This window comes from Notechis scutatus, chromosome 7 (assembly GCF_049901735.1).
Source record: "Notechis scutatus isolate UNSWTSFEM ecotype Mainland chromosome 7, rNotScu1.2, whole genome shotgun sequence".
NCBI lineage: Eukaryota > Metazoa > Chordata > Lepidosauria > Squamata > Elapidae > Notechis > Notechis scutatus.
The window spans coordinates 14,647,638-14,661,372 of record NC_142015.1 but is presented as its reverse complement, the minus strand read 5'-3'; the positions used below and the strand labels follow the sequence as shown (position 1 = coordinate 14,661,372).

The 13,735-nt window shown below is 39.5% G+C and overlaps 1 protein-coding gene across 32 annotated transcripts in view; it reads right to left on the bottom strand.

Moving 5' to 3' along the window:
- CAMK2B (calcium/calmodulin dependent protein kinase II beta) overlaps positions 1 to 13,735 on the bottom strand; it is a 207,910-nt gene that overhangs the window by 45,738 nt on the left and 148,437 nt on the right. For 19 of the 32 annotated variants that reach the window (XM_026671386.2, XM_087969681.1, XM_087969684.1 and 16 more), the window contains 7 exons: positions 11,333 to 11,435; positions 11,141 to 11,224; positions 10,112 to 10,206; positions 9,202 to 9,324; positions 8,314 to 8,397; positions 4,481 to 4,523; positions 2,109 to 2,189 (listed from right to left, as the gene is read on the bottom strand). In XM_026671386.2, the coding sequence (XP_026527171.1) occupies positions 2,109 to 2,189; positions 4,481 to 4,523; positions 8,314 to 8,397; positions 9,202 to 9,324; positions 10,112 to 10,206; positions 11,141 to 11,224; positions 11,333 to 11,435 (613 nt within the window). The remainder of the gene's footprint in view (positions 1 to 2,108; positions 2,190 to 4,480; positions 4,524 to 8,313; positions 8,398 to 9,201; positions 9,325 to 10,111; positions 10,207 to 11,140; positions 11,225 to 11,332; positions 11,436 to 13,735) is intronic. The other 13 variants (XM_087969686.1, XM_087969694.1, XM_087969688.1 and 10 more) reach the window with 1 other exon arrangement.

Sequence of the window (13,735 nt, the reverse complement as noted above, 5' to 3'; positions counted from 1 at the left end):
CCATTTGACTGTATATTTCATGAAGCCTAATGATCACTAGATGTACTTTTATTAATTGAAACCAATGCCTAGCCAGGCCTTCTCTAGCTTGGTGTCTCTAGATCAGGGATTCCCAATCTTGGCAATTTTAAGACATATAGACTTCAGTTCCAATAATTCCTCAGCCAGCACGAGAACCCCTGCTCTGGATGTTTTTGTACTCAGGTCCAAGAATTCCTAATCATCTAAGGGTTGCAATGGCTGAAAGTTATAGGAGCCCAAATTCAAACCATGGTGAGGATTTCAGGTGATGGGAGAGGTAAGCATAATTAGTTTGTTTCCTGAGATAAAACGTATTTGTTTTAAGGTTTAAGATTTAAACAGCAGAACAGGGAACAGAATGTCCACCTAGAAAGGGCTGGTCTATATCTTCTGCATGCTAACAAAATAAGCCTGATCTATAAAGTTACAGTTCTCTTCAGCAAAAGAGAACATCTCCACCAGAATTCATGCCTGGTTTCAAGAGGGGAAAAATGGTAATTCTCATCATCCTACTAAGGCAAAAATTAAACTCCAGAGAAAGTCAAACTATGAAACAAAGATGAAATCCACTCTGATGCATGGATGATGCGGTGTTATAGCCCAGCTCGAATAGTGCATATTTTTATTAGCACCAACAAGTTCATCTGAGCAAGCAGCAGTCCCTTTTGGGAAAGAATTTAACTCCAAACTCATAAGAAATAATCAGCAAAGCAAGAGAGGAAATGGATATTCTTCCTTTTGCATTTCAAATGTCTAAGCTCCAAATCAGAGATTGGTCAGGCAGCGAAATGGGCAATGCTGCAAAATTCCTATCAAAGTGTAAAAATCAATTTGTTGGTTGGTTATTTATGAAAGAACCAATCCCAAAAATGTTGCCAGGGTTAAATGACACTGGAGGAGCTTCACTGCTGACAGTTAAATGAATACAACATAGCCCTTTTCATGACTGGTAGAGGAAAGAGTTATGTTAGATATATTAACATGTCTGAATTCTGCATGCAAATAAGGAAATGCATGGGTGTCTTTTAGCAAGAATTTCAGCTATAATGAGCTTAACGACTCTTAAGGCTCTGAAGAACTCTTGCTTGCTCCAGGCATTTGGGCCAGGAGTTAAGGCAAGCTCTGCTGGTGTTAGAGGATTGTTGATTTAACCAGGGCAAGCTGGATTAAATGTAGTTATAATGGTTTTTATCTTTACAGTTAGTTCTTGATTTATGAAGGATCGCTTAGCGACCGTTCAAAGTTATGACGGACCTTCCTAGAGCTGCTTATGACCCAAATTCAAAGTCCTGATGGCTGGAGGGAGGGGGGCTCCCAGTCACATGACTACATTTTGGACACTTGGCAACCAGCCTGCATTGATAGCATTTGCTACGGCAAATAGTCTTTGCAATAGACTATTTCGTTTCAGTCATGAAGAGCACCTTAGCAATTTTTGATGAGCAATCATTGCAACACCTCACAATCTCACCAAACATCTCACAAGTAAGAAAAGTTGGGGAAGGGGGAGGACAGACCAAATGACAATTAGATGCCCTTATCAGTCACCCTCTTTCCTTTTATTAAGACTGCCACTGTTCTTCATCGTTTCCATGTTCTATTGGATATTTGTTGTTAAGAGTAATAGCCTCAGGAAGTATTTAATAATATATGATAATATATTTGCAAAATACACTAAAATAATATCCACCCACCAGATTCTCAGCCTCTAGCAACACCGCCATCACTTAGCCTACAAATCCTGCATTTCCTTTCCTGTCATTGGTCTGCAACTTTTGTCCTGCTTCATACAGTGTCTGGAGACTGCTGACTTGCGACTTTCACATTAATTGATTTCAATCCCTTCCTGTAACATTTTCACAATCATTTCTAATCACATCTAAATGGAGCGCGACAGAACTGACACCACTAAACAGACAGACTTCTACAGAGGTAGCCCTTGCTTGGGCTCTTTGGAGATGAAAAGGCTAGCCCTGAATCTTACAACAGGGTGGAATGAAGTGCCTTGGATGGATGACACAACATGCACTCAAGATTTCAAAATGAGAGAAGGGAAATTGAGGAGGGTCTCTTCCGGACATGTCTACCTTGCTCCACCAACCCAATGGTGGCACCGGAGGCTGCTGCTGCTGCAGACATGGTGGCGGGAGCGGTGGTCTGTCTGCCCACTGTTAGCACCAGAGTGGAAAACAAAGAAATAAAGGACAGCAAGTAGGAAAAGGGATTGGGGTAAGAGTTAGAGAAGAGCGGAGGCAGAGAAAGACAGAGAAAGAAGACAAGGCAGAGGGAAAGTAAGAAGGGGAAAGAAAGGAGACAAAGGAAGCAGAACAAGATTAGAGTTAAAGTTGAGATGAAGAGACATGACTATTGGTAGCAAACGTGCATTCACTTTTACACAATCCGTGGATTTTTTTCCATCAGATCAAGAGTTATTATTACCTTCTTTCTCTGCACTGGAAGCCCAACAACTGTAGGGAAACCCTGGGTCCTGGTTTAGGCCCATAACTTTTGAAGATGCTCTAAAATACTCATTCTGCTACTGAGTCCTGGAAAGCATGATGGCTAGGAAAGGCTTCCATATGACCAGGATTAATCAAATGCAATTGGAATGAACAAGGTCTACATTAAAGAAGTCCTACTGTTGGGGTTGACAATTCCTAGATGTTGCTAAAGCATGGAATGCAATATGGGAGCCATGCAATTCTTCTGCTGTTGGCTTCCTGAGCTTCGCTTGTGTATTAAAACACTGCAATCATCATTTTTCCACTTCTGGGGTTTCCTCCATTATGATTCCAAACCTCTTAATGAAAGAAACACTTAGTAAAATATGTTTAAATGCCAAGTTTGGAAGCTTCAAAACCAGAAAATACTCCATAATTCTGTGATTCCAAACTTGTTTATGGAATTTGGAAATCACCATGAAATTACTTAGGAAGAAGTAACAGAAACTCATGGCAAATCACAGGTGCCTTGTAGCCATCACCTGTTTTCCAGCTGGGAGGATCAGGCCATCATTAAGATCCAGTAGCTTACCCAGCTATAATTCCAGGATATCCCATCAATCCCCTGGCTAGGAACAGAACAAAAAGTTTGAGATTTATTTATTTATTGCTGAAGATCACTGCTTTTTTCAACATCTTTACCCATCTTCCCTCTTCTTCCTCAATGTTTTCAAAATGCTACAGCTTCCCACACCCAGTTTTTTGCCCAGAAATTCTTGCATCCTCAATTAGATAAAACCTTGTCGATGTTAGCCTAGCGTATCTTTATCTAGAACTAACAGGCCTTTACGACACCTGCTAGCTGCAGAATTTGACTTTTTGAGGTGCAGAAAATGGATTGTGCTGTGATTTGCTGGATATTTCATAGGGCTTTGATTAGGTCCATGAACAGTGATGGGAAAAGAAACCCTGCAGGAGAGTAAGGAAGGAGAGACAACAGCAGGGGTGGACTATCGCTTGAGGCATCTACTCAGCCATCTTTCACCCTCATTTGTTTTAGAAATAGATGCATTTGTTTCCTCTTTATTGGCAGGAAAAGCAACTCATTTCCCATAGTAGGAAAGTACTTTACTCTTTTGGATAGTGTTTCCTGGATGGATGTCCATTATGAACTAAGACCCACAAGGTGGAACTAGCTCACTGCAACACTGCCTCCCCAGACAAAGCCAACTCGAAGAATTAATGCGCTACAGTCCAAAGCATGCGCCTTCTCAAGATCCCCTCTCCCTCTATTAGATTACTAAGTTCTCCTTCCCCCCTCCAACAGGCAAAACTAAGGAAACAACCTAAAGAATCTGCCCTACTTAAACCAGGAACTGTTTTAGAATAACAAGAGGACCATTTCAGAGACAGAGGAAAAGAATTTGGGGAAAGTTGCAGCAACTCCTGAAAGTTCTGGGGTAGAGTCAGGATTAAACTGCATACAAGCTAGGTTAACTAAATGTAAAGAGGAACCTGAGAAATGTAAATTGAGGACAGTTTGGGGGAGCCCCACAGAAAGCCTGTGTGGATGGGTATCCCTGTGTTAAAGCATCAAATCCAAGGACTTTGGCTGCATTTATTTAGGACAATGAAGGAGGAGAATAGATCCACAGGAAGTTTGGCAGAGCTCATGAAAGCAAGCTTGTTGTTAGGCCTTTCATGGCCATTCGGGGATTTTTCCCCCTGCTTTTTAAATCACTAATGAATAAATAAATAAATAAATAAAGTTTGGGTTCCACCTCTGGCCCCAGTATAACCTTTTTGAAGATAATATGGTCTTGCCCAAAGAACACAGAGCATTAAGAGAAAAGGGATGAATGTCACATCTCGAGACTGAGACTAAATAATAGAGGTTTAGAAGAATTTCTTTTTCCTTGCTTGCTTGCTTCATTTTAATTAAAGGAGGTTTGGAAAGCACGGGGGTGGACTTTTTTCAGTTTTGGCTTGTCATTTAAGCAAAGCAAAGCTTTTCTCACCTGAAAAGTTTCTTGTTGCCAACATAGTGGTAAGAATGGCACCCTAAAAGGAAGAAAGCAGAAAAAAAGTAAATAGACGTACAAAAGAAATTATTGAAAGAATTTTAAACACAAAGGAAAAAAGAGAATAGAATATGTGTAGCATAAATGAAGAAAAAGCAATGCACCAAATCATTTTCTCTGTTCTTGAAGTTTTGTGGGAAGGTGTTTAATCTACTGTAGCCTTTGTGAGATATTTATGTATCAGTACAAAATTCTGTGCTAGAAATTGTTCAGATTTCAAAGGATGACAGCAAATCTCAACATCTCTTATGTTGGTACATCACTGAACATCATATTTGCATTCTAACATGTCCGTATGCCCAGTACAGATAATCCTCGACTTGTGACCACTATTGAGCCCAAAATTTATGTTGCTAAGTGAGATGTGTGTTAAGAGAGTTTTGCCCCATTTTACGACCTTTTTTGCCACAGTTGTTAAGTGAATCACTGTATTTGTTAAATTAGTAACCTGGTTGTTAAATGAATCTGGCTTCCCCATTGACTTTGTTTGTCAGAAGGTCGCAAAAGGGGATCATATGAACCAGTTGCCAAGCATCTGAATTTTGATCATGACCATGGGGATGCTGTAATGGTTGTCAGTATGAGAAATGGTCATAAGTTCCTTTTTCAGTGCCACTGCAATTTCAAATGGTCACTAAGTGAAGAGTTATAAGTCGAGGACTACCTGTATTGTCCCTTGTGCCCAGTCAAGTGACAAAAAAACAGTCATACATTGCTGAAAGTTTATGTCCACATTTTTCACAGTTCTATTCTTTCAAGCCCAAAGACCGGGTCTCAAAGGGGATTGTAATCTGTTATTAAGTTCTCACCCCTCTCCATCCCTCTAAGGCACAAATAGGTTATTATCTTCTTAATAGATCTCTGAGCAAAGTCAAGCTGAAATAATAATACTACCTGCCTAAAATCACCTGTTGAGCTTCACAAGAAATGGTAGCATAAACAGTGGTTCACCAAATTCCACACACTAATATTCTGTCTTTTGTCTTTCTCATTATCCCAGCTGCAATCCACTTACATAACAACACCATCCCTGAAACAGTGAGTTCTAAAATGAAAATAAAACTAGTATTAAAAAGAAAGTACAAGCTGGCTGTTGCCTCTGTCTTTGGGAAGGTTTAGTGACTAAACAGAAATAAAGAATGCAAGCTAAGGTGCGACTAAAACTTGATTAATTGGAGAATAGCAGAAAATTCTCCCTAATTGCTAAAAAGAACTACTGATTTAATGAAGATTTTCTGAAGTGGATTGTTGATTAACATTCAAATCTTTGCAGAAAAAGATTAATACAGATAACATGCTGTTGGGCAAAAAGGAAATAATTCCATTTCTTTTCATTATAGCTAACCTTTGCCATGCTTGGAAGGTTAAAGACATCTTGTCAAATAAATCAGATCAATTAGTATGAGGCCTAGAGAATGTACAGAAGATAAATGCTTGTGCCCTAAGCTGCCCATTGTAATACTATATCACTTTTCCAGTACATGGAATGTAAGTGAAATAATGAGTAACAGACATAGAATTATCAGGTAATGAGTGCATTGCAATGAGAAATAGGCTACTTTTAGAAAAGAAACAGATGTCTAAACATTGGGGCAAATTTCAAAATTATCTCTAACATGTCCTGAAGGATAATCATTTTTATTTGCCTCACTAATGTCTCTCTCATCCAAAGCAGGAGCAAAGAGTTTTAATCTGATTTTAAAACCAACGAAGAACTGAAGGCAGCTTTTGCTAACTTAAATGTTCCATAAACTTCACCTCTGGTTTATTGTATGTGTCAAATGTTACATTGGCCCGTTAGGAAAGCTGCATGACTGTAGTTTCTTGCCATAAAAATATACTATATAAAACAGGAGTGCCCAACTTTGGCCAGTTTAAGGCTTGTGGATTTCAGCCTTCAAAATGCCCCAGCCAGCATGGCATGGCAGGTTGGGGAATTCTGGGAGTTGAAGCCCACAAGTCCTAAAGTGGCCAAGGCTGGACACCCTTGGTATAGAACAAAAACATAACAGTGGGACTCTCACATAGACATTATTTCCTGAGCCATGAATGGGTCATTTCCTTCTTAGAGGATGGATGTTCCTCCTTCATTTCATTGAATCTACTCTATGGAGACTCCCAGAAAGCTCCTTCATCTTCAGTCTATCACAAAGGACAATATTATCTTTTCCCAGCCTTAGTCCTTCCTGCTCTGATGGAAACATAGCTGAGAGAAAGAACACTTAAGTATTCACAGCCTTTCTCATATAATACAACTGTAACTTCACTACTGTCTGTTTGCCCATCAACTGCTTGCTCTGGTGGGGACAAGAGACATTGGGGACTAAGGTCTTTGTGTGTTGAGTAAAGATGTGGCAGTCAACACATTTGGTGGACAGGTGGTGTCCCTATATGCGAGATGCAACCTGGCATCAGTAACATCAACTACTAACAATGCATTCAGTCTACTATTTGTGTGTTGAGACTGGCTTTGAATTGGAAATCAAGGCTTAAAACATCTGGCCTAAAGTTTTACTTTCCTTACATGTAATTTTATTCTCTAACATCCCTTTTCACTAACAGTTATATAAAGGACCAGTGCAGCTATGCTTGCTTTTCTAAAGATCAGTATTATCATCAGAAAACCAACCTGAGTTGTCATGGTTCAAAACATGGCATTATTTCTATTACCTTTATAAGAATTATAATAATTTTAATTAATATTTATAATAAATAAAGCAATTAACCTTAGATGGCAGAAAAAAAGTTGGTCAACCTCATCCTAACCAAAAAGCTAATCTGGAATTTTCTCCTGTTTTATTCTGGTTTTAACAAAAGGTACAGGGTGACTAGAGTGTTCAGAAAGAGAAGATTCAGTATTTTTATCACTTTTACTTTTATAAATGCTATTTCGCGGGTCTGAATATTTCATAAGGGAAAAAAGTAAAAGTACTTTACTGCCTTAAGGTAATTCAGTATACAGATGAAATGGGGGGAAAGGTAAACTGGGAAAGGTGTATCATAAACCTGGATTTTAATAGTAAATTTTAAGAGAACTGGTGATTTTTAGGGTGGCAAAAGGAACAGAGTGAGATCACATCAATACTTTTACATTTAAATGAAGAAAAATGATAGAAAGATGCATATAAACAAAAGCTCCTTTTTATGAACTTGTAATCCCTTAATCTGAGGGTAGCGTTGGGGCAACCGAATGGAGCTGAACATTTACTGGCTGGATGCCATTCCTGATGCCACGTAGAGTTCACAGCAGATATTTCAAGATCGTATGAACAGCAGCCCACAAAGTGAAGACATCACAAAAACCAAAAGAGCAGAGAAGTTGAGAAAAGTGAAAAATGATCATACTAAAGGCAATAGAGAAAGAAACAAGGAAAGGCAATGAAGAGACAGGAAAAGTCAACATCAATTGAACAGAAGATTCAGTCAACTTGTAAGAGGCAAAATCTAAATTGAACAAAACATGGAAGGCCAGAAATGAAATCTGTGATTACAGATAAAATGATTGAGAAGGATAAAAAGATAGGAAGATGATGACAGAGAATATGAAGAGGAAAAGTTGTACGCTGACATAAAAGAAGTTAAATCTGTTCAAAACATGATAGACAGTAAAGAAAAGTCATCTTTATATGGTGAAGGAAAGAGACTAAGGATGTTGATTTATATTATTAAGGACAGTCAACAAAACTATTTAACTTACAGGACCTGCAAGAGAGATTTGACACTGAAAGTCCTTATGTATTTCCACCTTCATATCCCCTTAAATCGCTTACCTTCAGCTTCCTTCTTGCATTGAACTTTTTCAGACATTCTACAGTCTCCTGCCTGTGCATCATTGAGGCCACTGTCGAACGTTGCTGCAAAAAGAATATTACAAGGCATGAGAGTGAGATAGGGAAGCCAACAGTGAAAGTCTAAAGTGTTTGGCCTGGCATTAAAAAAAAGTGCAAGAGAAGGAAAAAAAGCGGGGGGAGTCAACAAAAAGGCAGGGTGAATTGCACTTGTGAGGAAACAGAGATAGACTCTGCTGCCTTCCTGGCCTGCTTTGGTGTATTTAATACACGCAGGTTCCTAAAACATCTCAGGGACCATTTAGCCATATTGAGTACACTACAACTACAGAAGTCCTTGAAGCAGTCCATGGAAAGGTAGTTGTAATATCTGCCTACCCAGGCAGTTTCCCCAGCACCATGCAACCCATTGTTCTGCAGATCCCTAATAGCAACATATGTAGGTCAGCTTCTTGGAGAGGAACACTGGTATCACTAACAATAAGGTTAGCCAAAACAAACTGTATGGGGGACTAGGAGTGGGCCTCGTTGTGGCTCAGTGGTTCCTTCTTGGATCATCCCCATCTAACCTCTTCTCAGTGGATCCTTCTTGCATCATCCAAGCTCTTTTAGTCAGCTTGCCACAGAATACTCAAAGCAGTGAAGTTTTATAAACAAGGTTATTTGAAAACATTTACTCAGTAGAGGTACTCTCATAAAAGCTCTTTGGAAGCTTATGCATCCTTATCATTACTTTGCTTATATCCTGTCTTAGAAGGTGTAACTATTATAATCTCTAAGGGAACTAAACAAGGAAACTTGGGATTCCTTTAACAGTGTTTGAGCAGATGGGTTGAATCTAAGCCACAAGGAAAACCCAATCATACTTACGCAGACCCATGGATGTTTCAGAGCTTCATGTGCTGTGATTCTCTTTGCAGGGTTGATAGTTAACATCTGATTTATGAGGTTTTTTGCTTCAGGAGTGACTGTGTCCCATTCAGGGGAAGGGAACTAAGGGAAGAAAACATTGCAGGAAGACAACGTTAATATTAAAAGAAGAGGGTCTTCACTGATCAATTAAGTTGGTATTTCTAATAAAAATGCTAGAATAATGCATAGACACCAACAGAAATCTGAGGTACGAGTCAAGATTTCATCCACAAATTACTGTTAAATTTCAAAATGAGGCATTCAGTTTCAGACATTTTTTAAAAAAGTATTATATGGTTTATTCTATTTGAATCCTTGTTATCATATTTGACTTTTTTTGGACATATTGTTCTAAATCAAGCATGACCAACCCATGGTCTATGCAGACGCATATGGCCCTGGACAGCTGGTCACAAGATCGTAAATTTTTAACATTAGTATGTGATTTTTTTAGTGATAGTTACTATATTATATATTTTATATGAGGCCCAAGACAATTCCTCTTCACTCAATGCGACGCAGGCAAGCCAAAAAGCTGGGCGCACCTGCTGTAAATCATGATTTCTTTATTTCATAAATAATTAGTTGAATGCCATACAGCATATTAGGGCTACTGGTGATGTGTAAACCCAAGCTATCTATCTTGACAGCTATCGATTGAAGAATGAATCAAATGCCCACAAAGCATCCCTTGGTCTTTTGAAACTCACAGCCTCAAGGAGACTTAAACTCCTGCTGAGGAGCTTACAATTAGCCCAGTACTTAATTTTAAGAAAAGCAACTTTTGAACTTTTTTCTTTGGGTAGTCTAGTGACTCTTCACAGGTTGTAAGACAGAGGGAATGCAAGCAAAAGAAACCACTGCTCACATCGTAGGCACCAGCCTTAATCTGTTGGTACAGCTTGTGCTGATCCTCATCCCAAAAAGGAGGATACCCCACGAGTAAGATGTAAAGAATAACACCTGGGGGGGGGAAATGGAACATTAGCAAATTGATAAACAAACAAATGACATGGTGCAATATGATTTGAGATGGCCATTAGATTGATCAATCAGCAGCAATCTAAATTGAACTAAGTAAGTGAACAGATTCAGATCTTGAAGTGCATACTCTACTCATCCTGAGAGAAAGCAAGCAAGGAAACAAGCAAATGGTTTCTGATCCTCATTTTGCAATCTACAATAGAGTTCCAAATTGTCGGCAAGGGTATGAGGAGTTGCAGTTGTAACTTTTTCTACCAGGAGTTTGGGTGCAAATGAGAGGCACATCCCATCCAGAGTGTTTACTGATCTTCAGCAGAAGGTGAAGACCTGGAGCTAGAACCTTCTTACCATGGTTAAAAGAAAGTCAACATGTCAGCCATAATAGTGTGATTGCCTGATTTTGGCTTATGCTGTACATGTGACACACAGAAACAAATGAAGCTTTGATAGCCCTGCCATCTTCACCATTTTGACCACAAGTTTTTATATACTCCATCCAGTCAAGCACAGTATCTGGTGACCACATAGGCACACCCATAATTTTCTTGGCAGCCATAAGGAACTGAATACCATCATGCAGCTTTGATTATTTTGCACATATTAGTGCTAAACTTAGTGTTTATTATTGCAGGTTTATTTTTGTTCTGGGCCATCTTGAAAAGTCTGTAAGGAGGAACATAAATGTATAGCTATAGCAATGTGTGACTTCAATCCATACCCAAACAATTTACTCTACAAACTGACTTCTAATTTGTCTTCTATCAGTTTGTCTTCTACCTGAGTTTTGAGGGGATACACAAACTTTTGTGATCTGCTCTGCAGAACAGTGCTGAGCCATGAACTAAATGGGAAGCCCTCTCTGCAACTCTACAGGCCCACTGTGATAGAGCAGAATGATGTAGCTCCCTCTTACCACATGCCCAGATATCCACAGGTTTCCCATAAGCTTCTTTGCGTAGAACCTCTGGAGAAAGGTAGCCAGGAGTACCTGCAAAGCCTGAGGAAGAAAGCAAAAATTGCCAACACACGTATGTTCACACAACCATCTGGCTCCACCACACAAATCAAGAAAAAAGGAAGGGAGTGTAGTTCCACCAGCACTCACCAAACCAGGCCTGCTGGTCTCCTTGAACCTCAATTGCCAAGCCAAAATCTGCCAATTTCACCGCTGCTCCTTTGCATTTGCTGGCCAGAAGCAGGTTCTCCGGCTGTCGGGATGACCCAACAGAATACAGGGTGATGTTTTCATGGTCATGTATTGTTTGTGGTTAGTTTAAATCAAAAGGGAAGGAGGAAGAAAAAAGAAACAACAACAACAACCAGTTTGCAGAAGCCATCAGACATTTGCAATCCTCCCCTCCCCTCCATACAGAGTGAGGCAGACAGACCTAGAGAGAACCTATTTAAGTGGAAGGTTACCTCTAAAATTGAGATGCTCCATTGTACAGCCCAGTTTTGCTGGTGGTGGACAGAACAGTTTTGACCTCATAACTGATCCCCCTGCTAGTTATTTATGTGATTTGATTTAGTGACATCATGAGATATTCAATGTGCTTTTGTGCCTGTATTTCTACCAATGCAATCCTATATGTACTGACTTGGGGATTCAATCCATTGAAGGTGGGTAGGCATGCTCAATGTTGGCCTGTTGGCAGTCCAGGGTCATCTCTGCTGCTTGTCTGTCTATAACACTGTAGTCTAACTTGTAATTAAAGGGAGTGGCACTCATCCAGAGGGAGGTATCTTAACAGGTTCAGAAGCACAAGCTTTCTACAGTTCCGAGTAAGCTGTTTTTAAAATGAGTTTAAGTTGGGAAAAGAGATTCATAATTTATCTTAAATGTATTTCTATGGGCCTGTATGGGGAGAGGGTGCACACAAAAACTGCAAGGAGCATACATAACCACCTAGCGTGGACTTGCATTTCCTAGCACATGTTTTTTCCCCCACTATATAGCTGTAACTTTCATTCTCTTCATTTAAACCTGGCTCATGATATATAGTGCCTACCGATACCTTTTTAAAAGGCAAGCTGTGATACTAAAGAGCTAGAGAGGGCTTTGAAGCATCCATGATGTAATGTTTTGTGTTTACAAATTAGCATTCCAGGGGAAAAAACTGATTTTTTTGGGAACTAATTTGGGAGATAGATTTCACTCCTGCTTAGGATATTGTTTGCTAATCTAGAATTGTTAAAGAGTTTCCTAGCACAGATAGTCCTTGATTTACAGCCACAATTGAGCCCAAAATTTATGTTGCTAAGTGAGAATTTTGTCCCATTTTTACAACCTTTTTGTCACAGTTGTTAAGTGAATCACTGCAGCTGTTAAGACGGTAACACATTTGTTAAGTGAATCTGGCTTCCCCACTGACTTTTCTTGTCAGAAGGTCACAAAAGAGGATCACATGATCCCTGGGACACTGCAATCATCATAAATTCATGTTGGTTGCCAAGCATCTGAATTTTGATCACGTGACCATGGGGATACTGCCATCATCCTAAAATGCTCATAAGTCACTTTTTTCAGTGCCGTTGTAACTTTGAACAATCATTAAATAAACTGTTGTAAGTCGAGGACTATTTGTAGGACATCTTGAGGATGCTTCCCTTAGAACTTGAGGCTTTGGTTGCATTTAGTTTTGGAGATTGTGAATTCTGACCCCCTTCCTTCTTGCTGGTATCAGCCACTCATTGAAGGGGGTTGGATTAGGATCGTCTCCAAGCAAGAACTATGTAGTGTGATGCTGGATTTCCTAGTATCAGATTGGGGCAGACCGGATGGTGGCAGGATAGGTAAGGCTAGATTCACTCTTCTAGTTCTCTCTGGTCATGTCATAACAGTAGCAGAATGGGATGAATATGTGTATATATCTATATGTATGCAACATTAAAGAGAAAAGGAACATAATGATAGGTCTCTCTTTTTCAATTGGTAAATTGAGGACAACACAACATACAATATTCGACCCACCAAACATGCACAAGGGCTCCCCTCCATTCCATCCTTTGTTTGAATTTCTTTTTTTGATCCAACAAATATGGATTTACAAGATCTGCTTTGCGTCCCATTATAGCTGGTGTCCAAATAGGCAGTCCAGAGACTAGCTGCTCAAAAGTTAGCAGGCACAGGAGTACTCCTGTTGAATGCATTCCTTAGAAAATTTTGGCAATGATACAAATTATAGAGAAAAAGAATGTATGCAAGCTCTGGAAAAAGATTAGGAGCAAACTGTGGCTGCCAGTATGCAAACATGCATTGCTGAGTCTACACACCATGCAACTTTCTTCTTAAGAGGTTTAGGAAGGACACCTTAAAAACAAAAGAACTTAGATTCTACAGACTGTACTAACAGGAAGTCCAATAATTATTGATAAGAGATACCTTATATCCCACTGAAAAAAGTAGGGCTTGATATTTAGACATTTAGTTGTGCACTATGGGATGAACATCCTCAAATGGTGCAGAAGAATGAACGGACTTCCAGAAAAAATGCAGACTACAGGAACC